Here is a 21763-nt window from a genome sequence, read left to right on the forward strand (position 1 = left end):
GCCGTGCTGACTCAGAGTTGGTCTCTGGGACAGCAGAAGACTGTCACAGAGCCGCCCTTGTCCCGCCCTTTCTCTGAACTTCCTTCACTCTCCTCTCCCAGTTCAGCCTTGTTCTTTGCTCCCTTTGGAATCCACAGGCCCCTCAGCTTTCAGTTAAGCTTGACTTTGGGTGAAGCTGCTCAGCCAGTATGGTGCCCTCAGTCGCCCTCTTTCCTGCAGTGTCAGCTCTTGTGATAACTTCCACCCTGTTCCAAATATGAAATGGACCTTTGAAAACTGAGATCAGGCCAACAGAGCCCGCAGCACACTTGAGATGAGACAAATGGCTTCTTGGCGCCCAAAGAGGGTCGGCAGGCATTGGCCCTCCAGAGGATTGTCTCTGGTGGTGGGCTGTACGTCTGTTAAGAGCTGTGGAGACCTGGGGGAGGGGTCAGGGTGGGCCTCGAACGTGATGTGGGAGTTCTGGGAAAGGAGGATAAGAGAAATGAGACTGGGGAAGCTGGGGGAGGGGATAGCTGGGTAGATGCTGCGATCCCTGGAGGCCCCTGAGATGTACATGGGGCCTGGGAACCACGGGCTTGGGCTGAGAGCTGTTGGCTTGGGGGAGCCCTGCTAACCCATCTCCTTTGGGGTCCTTGCTCTCTTTATGAAAAAACAGCAAGTGATGATTTTCTAAACCAGGAGGCCAAGCAGGAAGGCCCAGCACATTACTTGCCCTGAAACTTGGGGGTCCTATGCCTCTCTCTCTGCTGTACAGGAGGATCCCACACCCCAGAGAGGAAGATGTTCCCCAGGAGTTCAGGAGTACCTCAAAGTGGTGTTTAGGGGTGAAGTGGATCATTTTTACAGGGAGTTTCTTTTTTTTTTAATTAATTAATTTATTTATTTATGGCTGTGTTGGGTCTTCGCTGCTGCGCGCGGGCTTTCTCTAGTTGCGGCGAGCAGGGGCTACTCTTCGTTGTGCGTGGGCTTCTCATTGTGGTGGCTTCTCTTGTTGCGGACTATGGGCTCTAGGCGTGTGGGCTTCAGTAGTTGTGGCACGTGGGCTTAGTTGCTCCGTGGCATGTGGGATCTTCCTGGACCAGGGCTCGAACCTGTGTCCCCTGCATTGGCAGGCGGATTCTCAACCACTGCGCCACCAGGGAAGCCCCTGCAGGGAGTTTCTTGATGGAATGACAGGTGGGAGTGTCTCTGGGAGGTGTGGCAGACCCAGTAGGGCCAGCACTGTCCGGGGGCACCTCTTGGCTGATTGCTTATGGTGGAGCCAAGCATGGAGGGAAAGGGGAACTCACCTTGAGAGCGTCCACAATTGGCAGTTTTCAGTTTGTGGTTGTTTGTTTTTGGAGCATTGAGGAAATTGTGGGGTGAACTGAGCCTGAAAGCAGAAGCTTGGGAAGTCAGCACTGGTTACGATTCACCTGTAAGCCTGGTGATGGTCAACGCATTCTCAGCCATAAACCACTGATGAGAAAGCAGTGCTTGGCCTGTGCAGGGTTGAAGCAGGAGCTGCTCTTTTGATGGCTTGAACCTTGGTTCCAGGAGATCAGAAAATCTTGAATGCGGAAGCCAAAGAAGAGATAAGTAATGACCAGCCTTCTCAGAGTCTTTATCGATAACCCTTCCTGACTAACGGTTCCCATGGGAACAGCCCAGTGTCATGTGGCTGTTGGATTCACTTCCCAATTGGAGGCCCTCAGAGCTTTCTGATTTGGAAGGGGAATGAAAAGAGAATAGAGAAGCCCCTGTCTTTATGACCATCCTGATGGCTTGAATCAATGTTTTGGGGTAAAATCAGCTTCTGGCTGGCCAGAGCCTTTGGCCTAATACTCACTGTGCAGGGTTTCTGGACGTTCTGCAGCAAAGCAAGAGAGCCCTGGCTGTTTAACGTGGTGTGTCCGCCAGTGGTTCCTTGCTCAGTTCGGGCCGCCTTTTCCCCCTACCGTGGGTAGGGCTGTTTTACTTCTCATTTCCAGAGATGCATGGCACCCCTTTGGTGCCTGGGCTGGCAGGTCCACGGGGGTGGGACCAACAGCTGTGCTGTTTTTCATGACATGTTTCAGGCGCACCCACTACATCTTCCTGGGCTCCCACTCCCAGATTGCCAAAGTGGTGGAGTCTCTGTTTTCCTTAGCTGTCTTCTTTCTTGGGAACAAGGGAGCAGATCTCCAGGGCAGGGAGCACTGTCCTGGGCCAGAGGAGGCTGGAATCCTCGTCTCCTTGGGGCTCTTTATCTGATTTAATGTTCTGATCCCCATCCCCCATCTCTACCCCATCTGAGTCTGGCTGCTTTCTGCTTTCCCAGGGTGCAGAGCCATGGTGCCAAAGGGAACCCTCTGACATGAAGAGTGTCCCTCACTTGTAGCTTGTGGAGGCTAGTCTTATTCACCCCTTAGGATTAACAAAACTGCCTTACATGTCTCATTGGGATTAAAGGATCAGAATATCAAGAGAGATTAAAAGGGGAAGATGCCAGCCCAACACACTGATCCTCTTAGAGCCTGCCCTCTGATTCCTGCAGCTGAAGAGGAACCAAATGAAGGGGATTAGTCTCTGCCGGGGCCCCTCCCCAAGCAGCACCACCAGCCGGCCCCCCAGTCCCCTCCACCGGCCTGGTAAAACCGGCCTCCCCTTCCCTTTAGGACTGCTGAGTCAGTGGTTAGATGTTCTTATGACTTTTCTCTGAAACAGAATTACTGCTGCCTCCTAGGAACCCCTGGCTCAGCCAAACCCTGACCCACTTGATAGGGGATTTCATGTGTGCCTCTGTTAGGGGGTGGACTTGGAAAGGCAGAGGGACAGCTTGGGGCTCCCTGGGGGCATTGAGGCAGCCCTGATGTTGCTCTGGATTAGCAAGGTCAAGGTGACTGGCTCTCACCCAGATGTTCCTCTTTACAGGATTAACCCAGCCTTGACGGTTTGCCTGGGCCTTTCCTTGGCATCCTGCACTGCGTTTTTGCTTTGGAAGTTAGGGCTCTTTCAGCTTCGTGGTGAGCAGTGAATTGTCCTGGTGAGCTGCCTCACCTCCTTCCATGTTTGCCCAGAAACGCCTCTGTGGTGCTTAGGAGGCTGCCGGGTAGAGCAGGCCTCAAAGGGAAAACGACCTTTGTCTTTCACTCCTGAGAGTACCAGGAGCTTGGGGAAGGGGCGTGGAGGGTGAGGAAAATCGATCCCCACCCCTCCCCAAACTATAATCCAGTTTCTTTTTCTCATACTCCCTAAACTGTTGTGCCTGGTGGCATTGGCCGTGATAGGGAAGATGCATCCTTTGGTATAGGCGTAACTTCCCTTCTTAATGATTGCGTTCATTCTCTTTTCACCTCATTTTTCCCTCTAGACAGCTTCCCTCAGAGAGAAGGGAGCAGAAGGGCCAGGCCTGGGCACTGCCCAGGTCATTGGCCCTAATACTGAGTTGTCTTGAGGGATCAGAGGAGGCCAGTGATCTTGACTGGTGACTTGATAGGGTGGCATGTGACCCAAATAAAGGAAAACTAGGCTTTGGCCATCTAGTAAGTGCCAACATAGAGGGTGCGCCCAGCCAGCACTGTGGGGTAGGAATCTGTGCTGTCTAATACGGGAAGCAGGGTGCCTGCTTCAGCCCCAGGAAGCAGGAAAGCCTCAGGAGGTTTGGTTGCCTGCAGGACTGCTCTGGGAGCTGCTGGCAGGGTGAGGAGGGGCCCAACGCTGGAGAAGAAACAAGTGGATGAGCCAGTTTTTTTTGTTTTTTTTTTTTTCCCAGTACGCAGGCCTCTCACTGTTGTGGCCTCTCCCATTGAGGAGCACAGGCTCCGGACGTGCAGGCTCAGCGGCCATGGCTCACGGGCCCAGCCGCTCTGCGGCACATGGGATCTTCCTGGACCGGGGCATGAACCCGTGTCCCCTGCATCGGCAGGCGGACTCTCAACCACTGCGCCAGCAGCAAAGTCCCGATGAGCCAGTTTTATAGCAGGGGTTGTGGATTTCACAGTGCACTGGGTACCTTTCTTTACAAGAAGTCATGTCTTAGGACCTGTTTAAATGAATGGGATAAAGAGATTTCTAACAACCAACCCAGATATTGTTTGGGGATCTGGGACCAAAGGCAGGTCCAGGGCAAAAACTACCTTGGACTCTATTTTCTGGATAGTGGTGTGAGATTAAGCATATTCACCTGCCTCCTGAAGCCTTGAAGTAGGATGTGAAAATGGGAAAGATGAAATTAAACACACCTGATGGCTAAAGAGAGGCCACGGAGCAGCTTTTCTTAGTGGCTCTCGGTGGATTTGGGCAAGGCCACATGAGAAACTGCGGGATAAGCTCCCGGATCAGGGGGTCCCAGAGCGATCTAATTGGACAGTTCTGGCAACTGGACTGTGTGCAGCCATCGAGAAGATTCTGCGTTGGCAGTAACTCCCGTCTCTCTGTTTCTTCAGTATCAAGTAGGGCAGCTGTACTCTGTGGCTGAGGCCAGCAAAAATGAAACGGGTGGTGGTGAAGGTGTGGAGGTCCTGGTGAATGAGCCCTATGAAAAGGACGGCGAGAAAGGCCAGTACACGCACAAGATCTACCACTTACAGAGGTAGGTGGCTGCGCGGCAGAGCGAAGGCGTCCTGGTATCAAAGTGGAGACAGCGGATCATTCGAGGTGTTTTCTGAGTTGTTAACTGGTTGATCAAGTTGCTTCACCTGTGAGAGTAGGTAGAGGTAGTTCTTCTTTGCTCATTTAAAGGGTTGTTTGTTTTTATTATTATTCTTTATTTTTATTTTATTTATTTTTTGCGGTACGCGGGCCTCTCACTGTTGTGGCCTCTCACTGTTGTGGCCTCTCCCGTGGATGCGCAGGCTCAGCGGCCATGGCTCATGGGCCCAGCCGCTCCGCGGCATGTGGGGTCTTCCTGGACCGGGGCACAAACCCGTGTCCCCTGCATCAGCAGGTGGACTCTCAACCACTGCGCCACCAGGGAAGCCCACACGTCGTATCTTTAAACAAATGTGCTAGAAGTTGTTTCACCAGTCTTCTCTTGACGTATATTTACAGTCATTTCCAGATGTTTACATACAGGACTCCACTAAAACTCCTTCTGCACAAATCTTTTGATGTACCCAATGTGTGTAAATCTATAGTAAATGTTCCTACAAGTAGAATTGTGGGGTCAGGTAGTATTTTAAATTCTGATATTGTGAAATCAGCTACCAGAGAAATTTTGGTACCTCTCTTTGGATCAAAGGCATAAGTATTTAAGAGTATGGCTTGAACTGATTGGTGTACCAAAATCCATTGCAAACCATACAATTGCTGAATCCCTAACCAAGACAGTAATGTTTCAGTAAACTGTAAGCTGGCCCAAAGGACATTGAAAGCCATGGTAAACATACACCAGCTTGAATGGAAATTGAATCAATCTAGTTTTAGAAACTACCCAGTACTGGAAAAAATAAACCTGCTATTTTTTTTTAATTGTGGTAAAATGTACATAACACAAAATTCACCATTCTTACCATTTCTTAAAAAATACTTATTTATTTATCTGGTTGCACTGGATCTTAGTTGCGGCAGGCAGGCTCCTTAGTTGTGGCATGCATGTGGGATTTAGTTCCCGGACCAGGGCTCGAACCTGGGCCCCCTGCATTGGGAGCACGGAGTCTTATCCATTGTGCCACCAGGGAAGTCCCACCATTTTTAAGTTCAGTGGCATTAAGTAACATTCACATTGTTGTGCAACTTAAACCTGAACCTTAATCTCTAGTCAGTTAAACTGAGCAAAGCAGTTTCATTTTCATTTGGTAAACTGGCTGATTTAATGTAGTCTGCTGATCTAGGGATGTAAAAGTGCCAGTCCAGAGGGGTCCAGGATTTTGTGAGTGCCAGAGCCAGGAAGAGAACAACACTGAAGTGGGGGAAAAAATCTCATCAAAGGACTTCCTGGTGGTCCAATGATTAAGACTCCCTTCTTCCACTGCAGGGGGCACGGGTTTGATCCCTGGTCGGGGAACTAAGATCCCACATGCTGCGTGGTGTGGTCAAAAAGTTAAAAAAACAAAACAAAACAAAAAAACTCACCAGGATCCCATTTCCTTGACATTGTGCTCTTTTCCCACCATGCCTTCTCCTCGTCCTCCTCTGAGTTGACTGCCAACCAATACTTACTGAGCCATTAACTGTTGATTAGAATAAGGCTTAAGACACACCTTCTGGGGCTTCCCCTGTGGCGCAGTGGTTAAGAATCCGCCTGCTAATTGCAGGGAACATGGGTTCGAGCCCTGGGCTGGGAAGATCCCACATTGCCGCGGAGCGACTAAATCCTGTGCCACAGCTACTGAGCCTGCACTCTAGAACGCGCAGGCCACAACTACTGAAGCCCTTGTGCCACAGCTACTGAAGCCTGCGAACCTAGAGCCCGTGCTCCGCAACAGGAGAAGCCACTGCAATGAGAAGCCTGCGCACCACAACAAAGAGTTGCCCCTGCTCACCGCAGCTAGAGAAAGCCTGCGCGCAGCAACGAAGACCCAGCGCAAACAAAAATTAATTAATTAATTTAAAAAAGACACACTTTCCCCACAGCACATTTGTATTTTTTAAAGAGAACTTTGAAAAGAGATAGTGAGGCTGGTAGTAGGGGCCAGTTGGTTCCTCAAGACTCAGCTGGTCCAGCCAAAGTGGCAGAGAGGAGGTCTGTACATATGGAGGGTGGGACATGTCTCACCTTCTCCCTTATGGAGAGGGTGGAAACTTTGAACTGCTACCTACCACTACTCTTAACCCCAAAACACCCAGTTGCCAAGAAAAGAAAAGAAAACCAACAGTAAAGAAAAGAAAACCAACAGTGCTGAATGCCATGACCACCTCCCCTCATGAGGACCAAAGCCGTTAGTTGTCCCAAATCGGAAACCATGGATTCACAGCACCTTCTTCCTTATTCGTCTTATCAAGTCCTTTTTTTTTTAAAGATTTATTTATTTATTATTTATTTATTTTATTTTATTTTTGGCTGCATCGGGTCTTAGTTGCGTCACGCGGGATCTTTATTGAGGCATGCGGGATCTTTCACTGCGGCACACGAGCTTCTCTCTAGTTGTGGCGTGCAGGTTTTTCTCTCTCTAGTTGTGGCACATGGGTTCCAGAGCATGTGGGTTCTGTAGTTTGCCGCACACGGGCTCTCTATTTGAGGCTCAGGAGCTCAGTAGTTGTGGTGCGTGGGCTTAGTTGCCCCACGGCATGTGGGATCTTAGTTCCCTGACCACAGATCGAACCTGTGTCCCCTGTATTGTAAGGCGGATTCTTTAGCACTGGACCACCAGGGAAGTCCCTCATCAAGTCCTTTTGAGTCCATCTCCTTGGTTATCTCCAGCGTTTCCATTTCCTTCCATCATCTCTTGTCTGGATTACCACAGCAGCTCCTAACTGGTCTCCATGCTTTCCACTTCTCTGCACAGCTCCAAGCGTTCTGTCCAGAAGATCTGTTGCTCCCTAGCTTAGAAGCTATAGATGGCCCTTTGCCCTCGGGATAAAGTCCATCCTCTTTGTTGCAGCTACAAGATCTTTTATGACCCAGCCTCTGCTTGTTCTCCTGTATTCCTCACCTCATACCTTACACCAGCTACTCTGAACTTCTCTCTCTTCCCCCCAGCTTTTCCCACCCCACTTCCGTCCTCTTGTCTAGCTCAGTCCTACCCACTCGCTACTCTGTGTAAACCTTCCTTTCCCTGGGGAGCCTCCCCATGCACCATGTTCTCACAGTGCTCTGCCTGGTTAGTTCCACTCCTCACTAGAACGGAAGCTCCCTGAGGGCAGGAGCCATGTCTGTGTGATTCCTACGTGCATCGTGGTGCCTAACTCATAGAAATACGTACCTGAATGAGTGTGGCCAAGAGTGAGTGGATCTCAGTGGGCTGCTCTGTGTGTTCCGAGTTAGCTGTGTGCTGGAGGTGGCTCTTTTTCTTAGGCCTCAGGCACTAAGCTGATGAGGTGGTTGGAGCCTGCTAAGACTGTGTAGATTACCAGTTAAAAGCTGAGGCAGAGGAATACACATACCTTTTTTTAAACAAAAGAAACAAAAAGAGCTCATAGGGTACCTGCTGCTCTGTAACCTGAGACAAGAATTGAATGGAAGAAAATATTTTGTCCTGGGAGGCAGATGGCCCTGAGGCCCTCCTAGCTGCCCAGAACTGACCCTAGGAGATCAAGTCATCTTGGATCCCATATTCCAGGTTAGTCAGCCAGTCACTCTGGTCCACTCTTGAAGACATCTCATCCTTGCAATGTGTAGTACCATGCCCTGGGCCCAGAGCTCTGGAAGAGTGCTGTAATGATAGCGTAAGGACTGATAAGCTGTGGCCGGTAGCCCGGGGCCTCACCTGCTGTCCTGTTCCTGGAGGGTAGGGGGCCAAGTTGCGGGTGGATGTTAGTAGCCAGCTGAGCTGGGGTGTCGGGCTCTGACAGGTGGCTTTTCACACACAGCGTAACCTGCTGGTCTCAGGGGAACTTGCGTGTCAACTCCCCACAAAGAAGCTGGAGCTGCAGCCTGGAGAATGTGCAGTAGAAGCCCATTGTCTTCTTTTTTTTTATTATTATTTATTTATTTATTTATTTTTGGCTGTGTTGGGTCTTTGTTGCTGCACACGGGCTTTCTCTAGTTGTGGCGAGCGGGGGCTACTCTTCGTCGTGGTGCGCGGGGTTCTCATTGTGGTGGCTTCTCTTATTGCAGAGCACGGGCTCTAGGTGATCAGGCTCAGTAGTTGTGGCGCACGGGCTTAGTTGCTCCACGGCATGTGGGATCTTCCCGGACCGGGGCTCGAACCCATGTCCCCTGCCTTGACAGGCAGATTCTTAACCTCTGTGCCACCAGGGAAGTCCTTAGCCCATTGTCTTCTAACTCTCTCCTCTGTTTCTCTTCATAACCCTTTTCTCACTACAGCAAAGTGCCCACATTTGTTCGAATGCTGGCCCCGGAGGGAGCCCTGAATATACATGAAAAAGCGTGGAATGCCTACCCTTATTGCAGAACAGGTGAGTGCAGAGCTGGAATTTGGGCCCCAGGGTGGATGGAGGGTGTGGTCAAGTAGGCCCAGGGGTGGCAGTGAATTGGGGTTTTGTGTCCCACCTTCATTTTCCAGATTAAGCCAGTGGAAGGATGAGCTTGGGGCCTCCCTTCAGGCCGGTGGTGAGTGCCAGTGTTGTCTAGTGCAATTTGGCAGCCAGCTGGGTGGGAACCACCAAGTAGCCATGGCCCAAGATGGCATAGAACCAATCCCTCCTATTTGGGGATGCTATGATAATTTTGGTTTTTACTGATTACAAAAGTAATGTCCTCTGTCTTGGAGAATACATATAAACAAGAAAATAATCACCCATGATCCTTTCATTTCTAGTCACTGTTAACATTTTAGTGTCTTTCTAATCCTTTTTTAAAATGCTTTCATATACACGTGTATATAAAGTCTCCAGACACGTTTTTCAGCCAAATTTTGGGTCAAATCATACTAATTATTAAATTGTTCATTTTTAGTTAGTAAATGGGAAACCTTTTCTCTGTCACTACATATAGTCTATTGTTTAAAATTTATTAATAGTTGCATAGTATTCCATTGTATGAATGTACTGGGATCTTTTTAAGCTACTCCCTTATTGTTAGATACTGAAATTTCCAGTTTTAATAGGGTGTATTCATGTTTGGCTTGAAAAGCAGCAGTGAGGCCCAGGGACTTTTGAGAGAGGCAGTCATAAGAAGGGGCCTTGCAGGGTGACCTTCCTGCGCTGGAGAAGGGCCAGACCTAGACACCAAGGAAACATAGCAAAGAAAACCCTGATGTTGTTGGGGAAAAGTTGAAATAAGCCCAATGTTTGATGACAAAGGATTTAGAAACAGCTAGCCCCCGAGTATGTTGTATAACACCTGCAGTCCGAGCCCTGAATCAGTGGCTTCCACTAGACCAGCATGGTGCATGGTTTGGTGTTTTTTTTGGCTGCACCATGTTGATTGTGGGATCTCAGTTCCTTGACCAGGGATTGAACCCAGACCTTGGCAGTGAAAGCGCTGAGTCCTAATTAGCAGACCACTAGGGAACTTCCTAGACCAGCATGTTCTATAGTTGAAGGTGGGATTAGGACTGGAATTATTCTCTTAATCTTCCCTAGTCTCCTATCTGGAGTTTCTAGAAAGGAAAGATTTGAACCTTCACAGAGAACTTTCTATTCTAGACATTCTGGGATTCTAGCGGGGGGTCTCTAGAGGTCCCCTGGAAGTCGACTGTGAGTTAAGTGGCTTTTCCCCCAGCCAGTCTACATTTGTTGGCACAGACAGTCTGCCTGCCAGCCTCTGCTTACACTTCTCTTACTTGTTGGGACCTGGCACTCCCTAGATTGTATCTGATGAGGAAGATACATGTGGTCGTTATCCCGTTGACTTTGGGAATGACTAAAGTCTAGATCACAGGGTCATTGCTCTCTTCAGTCCTGCACAGGTTCAAGAACATTTTGTATCAGGACATGCACAGTCATTGGTGGGACCTGGGATGTGTAATGCTTAGAGTTTTATTGCTGTAGCTGAAAATGCAAACATCACTATTCCCTAATCAGCAGGCAGGAAGCTGTTCAATTCTTGGAAAAGAGGCACATACACACTTTCTTAAAAGACACTGTGGGGGCTTCCCTGGTGGCGCAGTGGTTGGGAGTCCGCCTGCCGATGCAGGGGACACGGGTTCGTGCCCTGGTCCAGAGGATCCCACGTGCCGCGGAGTGGCTGGGCCCGTGAGCCATGGCCGCTGAGCCTGCACGTCCAGAGCCTGTGCTCCGCAATGGGAGAGGCCACAACAGTGAGAGGCCCGCGTACCGCAAAAAAAAAAAAAAAAAAAAAGTGTGCACAGTGGCTGGGTGTGTCTGGTCTAGGGCCAAAGATGAATTTTCTTGATGTGTAAGAGAATTGCATTGAGCTTGTGTCGTAAGAACCTTAGCCAACTTGGCATGAAGGAGGCAAATGGATAGGGTGGACTGCTGCATGCCTGGGGCGGGGTTCTGGGTACACAGCTTGTGCCAACTGAGAGATGCCACTGTCCTCTGTAATTCTGGGGAGAGTGTGCTGCAGCTGACATGGGCATTTTTCTAGACACCACATGTTCATTCGCATCTTCTGATCCTTGGCCAAAAGAAGAAAAATGTAATTTCTAAATACTCCGTGAAGAGGAGAGGCAAGGAGCAGGGGAGAGGAGGTTGGCTTCTTCAACGGGTGCTGACTTTACAGTCACACCCCAGCTTCATTACAGAATGAATGTCTTCTTTTTTATATATAAATTTATTTAATTTATTTTTGGCTGCATTGGGTCTTCGTTGCTGCATGCAGGCTTTCTCTAGCTGCAGTGAGGGGGGGTACTCTTTGTTGCGGTGCACGGGCTTCTCACTGCAGTGGCTTCTCTTGTTGCAGAGCACGGGCTCTAGGTGCACAGGCTTCAGTAGTTGTGGCTGGCAGCCTCTAGAGCGCAGTCTCAGTAGTTGTGGCGCACGGGCTTAGTTGCTCCACAGCATGTGGGATCTTCCCGGATGAGGGATCGAACCCATGTCCCCTGCACTGGCAGGGGGATTCTTAACCACTGCGCCACCAGGGAAGCCCAGAATGAATGTCTTGAATCTTAGATCTGTTCAGTTAGCCATTGCTCTTTTAAAAAGAGATATAAACAAGGAAGGCTATGTCCAGTTCCCTCTGGGGGCTGGTGGGAGAAAGATTATCAATTCAAACTCTTAGGTTGACCTAAGTAGATCAGAGTTTGAGGTGAGATGGATAAAGGAGTGTGGAGTGAAACTCCACATGCCTTTTGGAAGGCTCTCACCTTGTTCTCAGTGGAATGAAGTTGGCTGTGGAAAACTCTACTTATTATCAGCTCTTTCTACCCTCTTACCTTATTTCTCTCTGTTTCTTTTCCCCTGATGCTCATGACTTGGGACATGAGGAGGGGGTAAGATGGGACTGGGTCTGTGAGTGAACGAAGGAAGAGACACTTGCTTTAGCAGCCCATGTACTAAAACCGGAACGATACAGAGAAGATTAGCATGGCCCCTGTGCGTGGATGACGCGCAAATTCATGAAGCGTTCCATTAAAAAAAAAGAAAGAAAGTAGGAAGAAGAAAATAAATGTTTCTCCTCCTTCCTCTTCCTGTAATCTTAACCCTGAGCTGAATACAGTCTCAATAAAGCCATAGTTTGTTTGTTTGTTTATAGCAGTGCCACATGGCATGTGGAACCTCAGTTTCCCAGCCGGGGAGCGAACCCTCGCCCCCTGCATTGGAAGCACGGAGTCTTAACCACTGGACCACCAGGGAAGTCCCAAAGCCATAGTTTTTAAAAAGTACCTTACTGGTCTCATTGGAGAGCCCTGTTTTCCAACTGCAGACGGTTTCCTGAGACCTTTCCAGTGTACATAGGGTTGCAGTTTGAAGAAAAGGGAAGGCTCCGAATGCAGAGGTGTTTGGAGGCTAGAGAGGTGTTTGGAGGCATTGAGGCTAGAGAAGATTGGGAAAGATTGTTTGGTCACCCACATTGGCATTAAAGGCCAGGGAGGGTATTCACCCTCGTAGGTTCACAGACCTAATTTGTCAGAACTAAATGGATCTGTTTCTCAGGATCTCAGAAAGACCTATATACGAGACCCCCAAATGCCAATATATTAAGTTATATTGAAATACAAAATTACTAATGAAAACCAAGCTATTCCTGTTTGCTGAGTAGGGCATTCTTTCCTTGTGGACTCTTCTGCATAGAAAACCAAATTATAATCAGAAAGCCAACATGTAGTGAAAACATCCACTTGCTTAAGTGATCAGACCCTTGTGTCTGTGGTGTTTTGTTTTGTTTTTTTTAAACAAATTTATTTTTGGCTGCATTGGGTCTTTGTTGCTGCACGCGGCCTTTCTCTAGTTGCAGTGAGCTGGGGCCACTCCTCGTGGTGCACGGGCATTTCATTGCGGTGGCTTCTCTTGTTGTGGAGCACGGGCTCTAGGTGCATGGGCTTCAGTAGTTGTGGCACGCGAGCTCAGTAGTTGTGGCACGCGGGCTTAGTTGCTCTACAGCATGTGGGATCTTCCCAGACCAGGGCTCAAACCCGTGTCGCCTGCACTGGCAGGCGGATTCTGAACCACTGCGCCACCAGGGAAGTCCCGCCTTGTGTCTGTTGATTAGCACTTTCTGTCCCAACAGAGGCCAAACTAGGAGAAAGTTGCTCGGAGAGCATAGACTCAGAATCAGGTGGTTAGTGGGAGAACCTTGGGGCCTAGTGTCATCAAACCAGGCCAACCTGACACTCAGGATGGGGCTGCTAGATGTGCCACGTACACAGCCCAGGGCTCTTGCTCCCAGAACAGTGCTGGAGAATTTCTGCCAAACTGGTCTCTTTGGACTCGCCCTCGATGGATATTATACCCTTCATTTCCTTTCTTGTTAAACTAATAACAGGGCAGTTATTTCAATAGCCCTTTTAGTTATAATCTTGATCTGATGCTTTCTTGCAAGTATCTTTCGTTGGATTCAGGGAAATTACTGATAGTCTCTTGGGTTGTTTCTATACAAGGTGGATCTTATCCCTTATATTTCAAATTCTCCTCATCTCAATCTCAGAGGTAACCTTAGTTTCAGTTTTAGAGTTATGGAATTTGACTGTTAGCCCCATGTACTGTCAGATGGGGCAGTGTGGCATCCATCTGAAATTGCGATAACTGCCAAAGTCAGAGGGTACAGAATGATCTGGGCTGTGGTCAGGAGGAAGGCTAGTCTATTCCCCAGTGACATTAGAGCTGCAGTCATTTTCTCTGATAAATAATTGAACGGTGCTTTCCGAGGGGGTCTCATTACAATGATCAGGAGTGTGGAGGGTGAGAGGTTTGGTTACAGTGAGAGGAAGGATGCAGAGGGCAGATAGACAGTGCCTGGCCTACAGTGCCCTGCTCTGTGCCCCGGGAAGTGGGGGTGGGGGGACACCAGGTGACACTCCGACGGCAGAGCAGCGGGTCTCCGCGCTTCAGCTCATCAGAACTGCTCCCTGTCTTTGCCCAACTGGGAAGAGTCCTGAGGAGCCTGTAGTGGCATCGCTTTAATTAAATTCCATATTTGGTCTTTGGGGACTTTGTATGAGTGAAACTTGAGAGTTGCTGCATTTGAGGTACCAGATGTACTCGCTGGGGCTTGGAGAGTGACTGTGGAGTGCCCCAGGGAGTGGAGAATTCTTTGCTTCCGTGCTCCCTGGGGGTGAGGGCTGGATATTTTATTTATCCTCATTAATCTTTTTCTTTCTTTTTTCCATGTCCTTGCCTTGGAGCAGTTATTACAGTAAGTATTTTCAGGGGGGTTGGAACTGTAGATGATTTATAAGAAAGGGAAAAATAAAAATGGAACTGCCCCGGAGACTCCTGGGTATTCCTCTCTTTCTCTTGGGTGACTTTTGGAGCTTTTGAGGCTTAATCCTTTCAGTCCTAATGAGGAACTTGTTAATTGGCAAAATGGCTTCTTGCTTGAAGCTACATTGGCAGGTGGCTTTGTACGTGCAGCAGTCAGGACTGTGGCATACTAGCCCCAGGTCTCACGTGTACAGAATGACGCAAGGCTGTGCCCTGCTTGCCCCAGGTTTGGCCTTCCCAGGGTTGTACAAGAAGCTTCGGTTCAGCTGACCCGATTGTGACTTTCCCATTGGGGCGTTTGTTGACCCCAGTGAGCACTGACCCTTGGCAAAATTGAGAAATCAGCAAGGTTTCTTTTCCAGGCCCAGCCCCTCTGTCAGTGCCCCTTCTGTCCACCCTTCAGCATCCTCATCCAGGTGCCTTGTCCCTGCTGGTAAATGTAAGAAGTTTCTGGGAACCTAATTCCCACTGAGGAGTTAGGGGGTTAACGTGTTCCTCCTTTGAGTAGTTCCAACTTTTTAAAGGCACTAAGGGAGGAGGCTGATAATTAGCATGAAGGGTTAAATTAGCAAAAGGCTGGCTGGGGAGAACGGGCGCGGGTGGGGAACACGTTTGGTTGGCTGGGAAGTCTCCCCATGCTCTTCCCACGCTGCCAGTCAGCCGTTATGCCCTGTGCATGAGGCAAATAGGAGAGATACACGGATTAAATACATGGATTTTGAAGCCAGACACAACTGAGTTTGAGGCCCAGCTCTGTCGTTATCTCTCTGCCATTGGACAAGTCCCCTCGCGCCTTTGAACGTAACTTTCCTTGACTATAAGACGAGGGAGGTATTACTACAGCCATCGCAGGCTGGGGTGAGGATTGAACGAGATAACACTCACCCAGCATGCTGTGGGCTCCCGGCACAGTCAGCTGTTACTATCAGGCAGAGGCTGGGGCCTCTCGACTGCCCGTGAGCAAGTAGGGGGGATGGTTACTCTCCAACTTTGAGCCTGGTGACTGTAAGGTATTTTTTTTCCCCTTCCAGAATGAATACATGAAAGAAGACTTTCTGATTAAAATTGAAACCTGGCACAAACCAGATCTTGGCACCCAGGAGAATGTAAGTAGCACTTCCCAGGAGGCCCAAGGACTTCCAGGCCCCAGGACGGGGTGTTGAGGCTCCATCCATGCCAAGGGGTCTGATCCATGGTCCCCTTTTTCCTGGCCAGGCAGGCAGTAGCCTGTGCCCAGATCTGTCCTACCAGGGTGGGATTGCTTTGTCTCTAATCTGAAAAATATGATCTCCAAGACTCTTTATAGGACCTCTCTTAGTGCTGGCATTGGTCTAAAAATGTAACTCCTGGCACAGAGGAGGTGAATTTTTAAACCATCAAAATTAGGGAATTCCCTGGCAGTCCAGTGGTTAGGACTTGGTGCTTTCACTGCCAGGGCTGGGGTTCAATCCCTGGTTGGGGAACTAAGATCCCATAAGCTGGGCTTCCCTGGTGGCGCAGTGATTAAGAATCCGCCTGCCAATGCAGTGGACACGGGTTCGAGCCCTGGTCCAGGAAGATCCCATATGCCGTGGAGCAACTAAGCCCCTGCCCCACAACTACTGAGCCTGTGCTCTAGAGCCTGCGAGCCGCAACTACTGAAGCCTGCGTGCCTAGAGCCCGTGCTCCACAACAAGAGAAGCCACTGCAATGAGAAGCCCGTGGACCGTGACAAAGAGTAGCCCCCGCTCGCCGCAACTAGAGAAAGCCCGTGCACAGCAACAAAGACCCAATGCAGCCAAAAATGATAAATAAGTAAAATAAATAAATTTATTAAAAAAAAAAAAAGATCCTGTAAGCCATGTGGAGTGGCCAAGAAAAAAAAAAGAAAGAAAATTACAGCCTCTGTAGAGCACAATTTGCCAGTACTCTTTAAATTTAAAATACAGAGGCTTCCCTGGTGGCACAGTGGTTAAGAATCCGCCTGCCAGTGCAGGGGACACAGGTTCAAGCCCTGGTCCGGGAAGATCCCACATGCCACGGAGCAGCTAAGCCCGTGCACCACAACTACTGAGCCCATGTGCCACAACTACTGAGCCTGCACTCTAGAGCCCACAAGCCACAACTACTGAGCCTGTGTGCCGAAACTACTGGACCCCGTGCTCTGCAATGGGAAGCCACCACAATGAGAAGCCCGCGCTCTGCAACAAAGAGTAGCTGCTCACTGCAGCTAGAGAAAGCCCGCTTGGAGCAACGAAGACCCAACGCAGCCAAAAATAAATCAACAAAATAAATTTATAATACATAAAATAAAATACACCTATCCTTTACCCCAGCAATTCCACACCTAGGAATTTATACTACAGTTATGTTTTCACATGTATGAAATAGCTTATATACAAGGAGATTCATCTCAGCATTCTTTGTGTACCCAAAGGTTAAAAACAACATAAAAGCCTATCAGTAGGACCCTGTTAAATAAATTGTTGTGCAGCCATATAGTGCTATATTATGCAGCCATTAAAAAGAACCAGTAGGGAACAGTCTTCAACATACACTGTTCAGTGGAAAAAGCACGATGTGAAACAGTGTGTATACATGCTACCATCTGTATTAAAAGAAAAATCTCTACACTTGAATGTTTAGCAGTGGTGGTACTTGGGAGTGGACTTGAAGACAAGAGAAAGAGTTATACGCTCTATCATATCCTTTTGTGCATTTTGTAAATTTATTTATTTTTGGCCGCGTTAGGTCTTCGTTGCTGCTCGTGGGCTTTTCTCTAGTTGCGGAGAGCAGGGGCTACTCTTTGTTGTGGTGCACGGGCTTCTCATTGCAGTGGCTTCTCCTGTTGCAGAGCACAGGCTCTAGGCATGCGGGCTTCAGTAGTTGTGACACACGGGCTTAGTTGCTTCGCAGCTTGTGGGATCTTCTCAGACCAGGGCTCAAACCCGTGTCCCCTGCATTGGCAGGAGGATTCTCAGCCACTGTGCCACCAGGGAAGCCCCTTTTGTACATTTTGAATTTGTATCAGAATTTCGTAGCATGATTTTGTATCTGGTACCACCTATTTTGAGTTAGTTAATTTTTTTTTTTTTTTTTGCGGTACGCGGGCCTCTCACTGTTGTGGCCTCTCCCGTTGCGGAGCACAGGCTCCGGACGCGCAGGCTCAGCGGCCATGGCTCACGGGCCCAGCCGCTCCGCGGCATGTGGGACCTTCCCAGACCAGGGCACGAACCCGTGTCCCCTGCATCGGCAGGCGGACTCTCAACCACTGCGCCACCAGGGAAGCCCTTGAGTTAGTTAATTTTTAAGAGCATCAAAATAAGCAGTATATGGCTAACCAGGCAACATCCCCATGAGACAAGTGTATAGTCTTTACAAAGGGGGAACATATGGAAACAAAATAGGTGCTAGGGGAGTCCTGAGAGTGTCTTGGGCTGTTGCAGTTGTACTTAGCTTGAAAAATCAAAGCATTAGTTCTCAAATGTATGTCCACTTAAAATCCATCCTCCCACTCCTTTGGATAGTTTTGTATGTACCAGTAGGAATCTCACATCTCTGGCTATGGGAACAGCTGCTGCTAGGTGTCCATTTTGGGTGAAGGGTGCTTCATAGATGATAAAAACTACACGGTGGTCCTCCTTGTTCCTGCAGGTGCATAAACTGGAGCCTGAGGCCTGGAAACATGTGGAAGCTATATATATAGACATTGCAGATCGAAGCCAAGTACTTAGCAAGGTAGGAACTGTTCAGTGATATGGGTGGCCTTTGAGATGCAGAAATGACTTCTAAGTGTCAGAGAAACCAAGGAACCATACCCAACTTGGCTCAAAGGGAAGTTCTCTCTTGGGTATTTTATTTTTTAAATGAGTGTTAAGAATTGCCTCGCCTTGACTCGGGGATACCACCAGGAAAATAGTGGCCCAGATGTATGTGTCCTGCTTGGCCTCTGGAAATTTTCACTGGATGACGCAGGTACTGTCGGTAGCCCTGGGGTTGATTTGCCCTGCTGAAGTGACACTTAGCCTGAAACTAGTTCTCTTTCTAACCTTGTGATCAAAAATATATATTGCCTGCCTATTTTGTGTTTAGAATACTCTGTTCTGTGGGTTCCAGGTTGGGGGGTTGCCAGTTACATGAAAAGACAAGTCCCCTGCCCTCAAGACGTTGGTGGTCACTTCTCAGAGTAACAGACATGGCAGCAGCCACCTGGAAAGGACAGTCCACTGCTAGACCATAAAGTTGGAGAAATTGGGGACCAGGTCTGTCCTGCTCACTGCCCAGGAGGTATTGGTTTAGGGAAGTAAAGGACTAGGTTTCCCCCATGCAGTACTCTTCCTATTTGACAGAGGCCTATTGGAATCTGGGCACAGGAACTTGACTCTGCCCATTGGTAGGGAATAAGTGTTTGCTCTCTGTACCCCAGGGGTATGATACTTCTTTCCTGGAGTCACTCTTTGTGCCTAAGATATTTTGTTTTGTGCATTCCCAAATAGATATGAAAGCCATCTTGTGCTTCTTTGCCTAATATCCCCACCCTTACCCTCAAAAGATTAGTGGATTTTTCAAAAAAATTTTTTTATTGAAGTATAACATATATAGCAAAGTGAATAGATCATAAGTGTGCAGCTTGATGAATTTCCTCAAACTGAACATCGCCAGATATTTCTCAAAGAGAAATACTAGCCAAAAGTATGGTGCTTTGAGTATTTTGTTGACTGTTTCATGTGAGTGGAGAGAAGCAGAGGCGGGGAAGATTTAATAAATAATCTCCTTAGCTTTGGGAAATGCTTTATGATTGTGTGTGTATGTGTGTGATTTGATACCTTCGTTATTTTTGTTAAGTAGATTCCATAAGGAGTTTGCTTTTCGTTGCCCACATTAGTCAATGCAGAGGAACAGCCCAAGAGTAAACTTCTGTTACTGTTAATTAACACACAGCTGACTGCATTTTAAATTAACACACTGACTGCATTTTAAATCAGTGAGGGGAGACTGACGATAGTACACAAGAGGATTAAGTCTGTACATTGAACATTTCCAATAATGATTTTATTAAAACAAGGCAGTTTAAAAACAAAAACAAAACAAGCCAGAGGGAGATGGGACTAGAAGATTGCAGGAATGACTGCGGCCAGTTGTTCTCAGCTCAGGCTGCTGTTTTAGAATCACCTGGGGAGTTAAAAAAAAAATGCATGCAACCCTCCCCTGCAAATGTTCTTATTCACTGGGTTTTAGGCGGAATGACCCAGAAATCTGTACAGTTGACCCTTGAACAACATGGGTTTGAACTGCGGGGGTCTACTTAAAAGCAGTTTTTTTTTTCAGTATTAAATACAGTTCCACACGATCTGTGCTTGGTTGAATCCGAGGATGCAGAGGAACTGCGGGTACGGAGGGCAAACTGTCAGTTGGATTTTTGACTGCGTGGAGGGTCAGCACCCCTAACCCCTGCCTTGCTCAGGGGTCAACTGTATTTTGAAAACACCTTCCTTGGTCATATGAATGTTCACTCCAGGTTGCAAATCCCCACCTTAAACAGTGGAAATACGTGCCTGCTCACACAGTCTGGTAAAAGTGAAAACAGGCCCTGGCAGACAAAATCACAGAGAGCTCTCCTCTGAGGCAAATGTAAACAGTTCTGTATCTTGTTTATAACACCTTCCCAGATTTTCTGTGAGCCAGCAGCGTCAAGAATGGTATGAACTGTACTCTGGTGGAAAATCTGATTTGTTTCTCTCTCTCTCTCTCTCTCTCCTCCTCCCTCCCCTCCCCCCTCTTTATCCCTCCCCGCTCCAACTCCAACTTCTCTCAGGATTACAAGGCAGAGGAAGACCCAGCAAAATTTAAGTCTATCAAAACAGGCCGAGGACCCTTGGGTCCCAATTGGAAGGTGCAGTTCACACCCTCACCACCGGGTGGGGTGGCGGGTGGACTGGGGCCAGTGTGTGTGGGCCTCCCCAATGGAGGAGGGGAATGGCCCGCCTGGGCTAAGGGGGATCCAGAGGTCTGCCCTCTTAGTTAACTGCTTGCCTGTGGGTGTGTTTCTAATACAGCAAGAACTTGTAAATCAGAAAGACTGCCCATACATGTGTGCATACAAACTGGTTACTGTCAAGTTCAAGTGGTGGGGCCTGCAGAACAAAGTGGAAAACTTTATACATAAGGTAAGTGACCAGGGTAGGAGGCCTTCCCCGTGTGTGTTGGTGGGGGGTGTTTTGCCCGACAAGAGAAGATCATACAACCCACGTGGCATATATCAACCCACGTGGCTTGATATTTTGGTTTCATTTCCCAGACCCCCACTCCCCCTTGCACTGAACTGTCTTACAGTTTAATACTGTCCATCCAAGGGTACCACATGTGAAAGGTAAGGAAACTGAGGCAAAAGAAGGAAACAGGAAGGGGCTTTGCTGTGATTAAATGACAAATTCAGCATCTTTTTATTTATTTAGTTAGTTGCGCTGGGTCTTAGTTGCAGCAGGTGGGCTCCTTAGTTGTGGCTTGCGGGCTCCTTAGTTGCAACTCATGGGCTCCTTAGTTGTGGCATGTGAAGTCTTAGTTGCGGCATGCATGTGGGATCTAGTTCCCTGACCAGGGATCGAACCCAAGCCCCGTGCATAGGGAGTGCGGCGTCTTAACCGCTGCACTACCAGGGAAGCCCCTCAGCATCTTTTCTTGATACCAAAAGGCAAGAAGCACTATGAAACAAATTCTTCAGTGCCCGGAATTACTGAACTAGACAGACCTAAGGAGTTTTTTCCTTTTTTCTTTTTTTAACAAGAGAATCTCAAACAAAAGTATAATAACATGTAAAAATGGGAGACCCAGGAAAACTGAGCAACTCGCCCAAATGACACCTAAGGAGTTTCTATAGCCTTATCTCTGATGTGTGAGTCTGGTGAAACTGGGCAACATTCATAGCTGTTGGCCAGTTTTAACCTGGCTTTAGGCTCAAGAGACAAGGAGGAAACTTGGCACAGTTGTTTTGGGACCTTGACTTGTGGACTGCCTGTCTTGGTAGCATTTTGGGCACAGAGCCTCGTGGTGAGGTAGGCACCAACTGTCTCCTGGGGGCTTCCCCTACTTGAAGCCATACCCTTCAGACACATGGAGGCAAAGGTCACTGACCTCAGGGACTGGAGGGCTGATCCAGATAAGCCAGCCAGGTATCACTCCCCCCCCTGAAGTGTGGGTACTGGCACAGAGGTCGTGGGGCGGAGGGCTGCAGCAGTGGCCTGCACCTTCCGGTTCTAACTTGGGTCCCTCCTTTTTATAGCAAGAGAAGCGTCTGTTTACAAACTTCCACAGGCAGCTGTTCTGTTGGCTTGATAAGTGGGTTGACCTGACTATGGATGACATTCGAAGGATGGAAGAAGAGACGAAGAGACAGCTGGATGAGGTACGTGGGAGGCCAGACGAGACTCTGGGT

General features: G+C 48.5%; 1 protein-coding gene and 1 non-coding gene across 2 annotated transcripts in view; both read left to right on the forward strand.

Moving 5' to 3' along the window:
• Positions 1 to 21763, forward strand: part of PITPNA (phosphatidylinositol transfer protein alpha) — a 40882-nt gene that overhangs the window by 5124 nt on the left and 13995 nt on the right. The window contains exons 3-10 of the mRNA XM_033847082.2: positions 4410 to 4555; positions 8891 to 8982; positions 14277 to 14284; positions 15384 to 15458; positions 17986 to 18069; positions 20147 to 20224; positions 20388 to 20498; positions 21611 to 21733. Of these exons, the coding sequence (XP_033702973.1) occupies positions 4410 to 4555; positions 8891 to 8982; positions 14277 to 14284; positions 15384 to 15458; positions 17986 to 18069; positions 20147 to 20224; positions 20388 to 20498; positions 21611 to 21733 (717 nt within the window). The remainder of the gene's footprint in view (positions 1 to 4409; positions 4556 to 8890; positions 8983 to 14276; positions 14285 to 15383; positions 15459 to 17985; positions 18070 to 20146; positions 20225 to 20387; positions 20499 to 21610; positions 21734 to 21763) is intronic.
• On the forward strand, positions 11965 to 12067 carry LOC117309832 (U6 spliceosomal RNA). Its single transcript, XR_004524122.1, has one exon. It is a non-coding gene; the product is annotated as a U6 spliceosomal RNA (small nuclear RNA).

This window comes from Tursiops truncatus, chromosome 20, assembly GCF_011762595.2.
Source record: "Tursiops truncatus isolate mTurTru1 chromosome 20, mTurTru1.mat.Y, whole genome shotgun sequence".
Lineage (NCBI taxonomy): Eukaryota > Metazoa > Chordata > Mammalia > Artiodactyla > Delphinidae > Tursiops > Tursiops truncatus.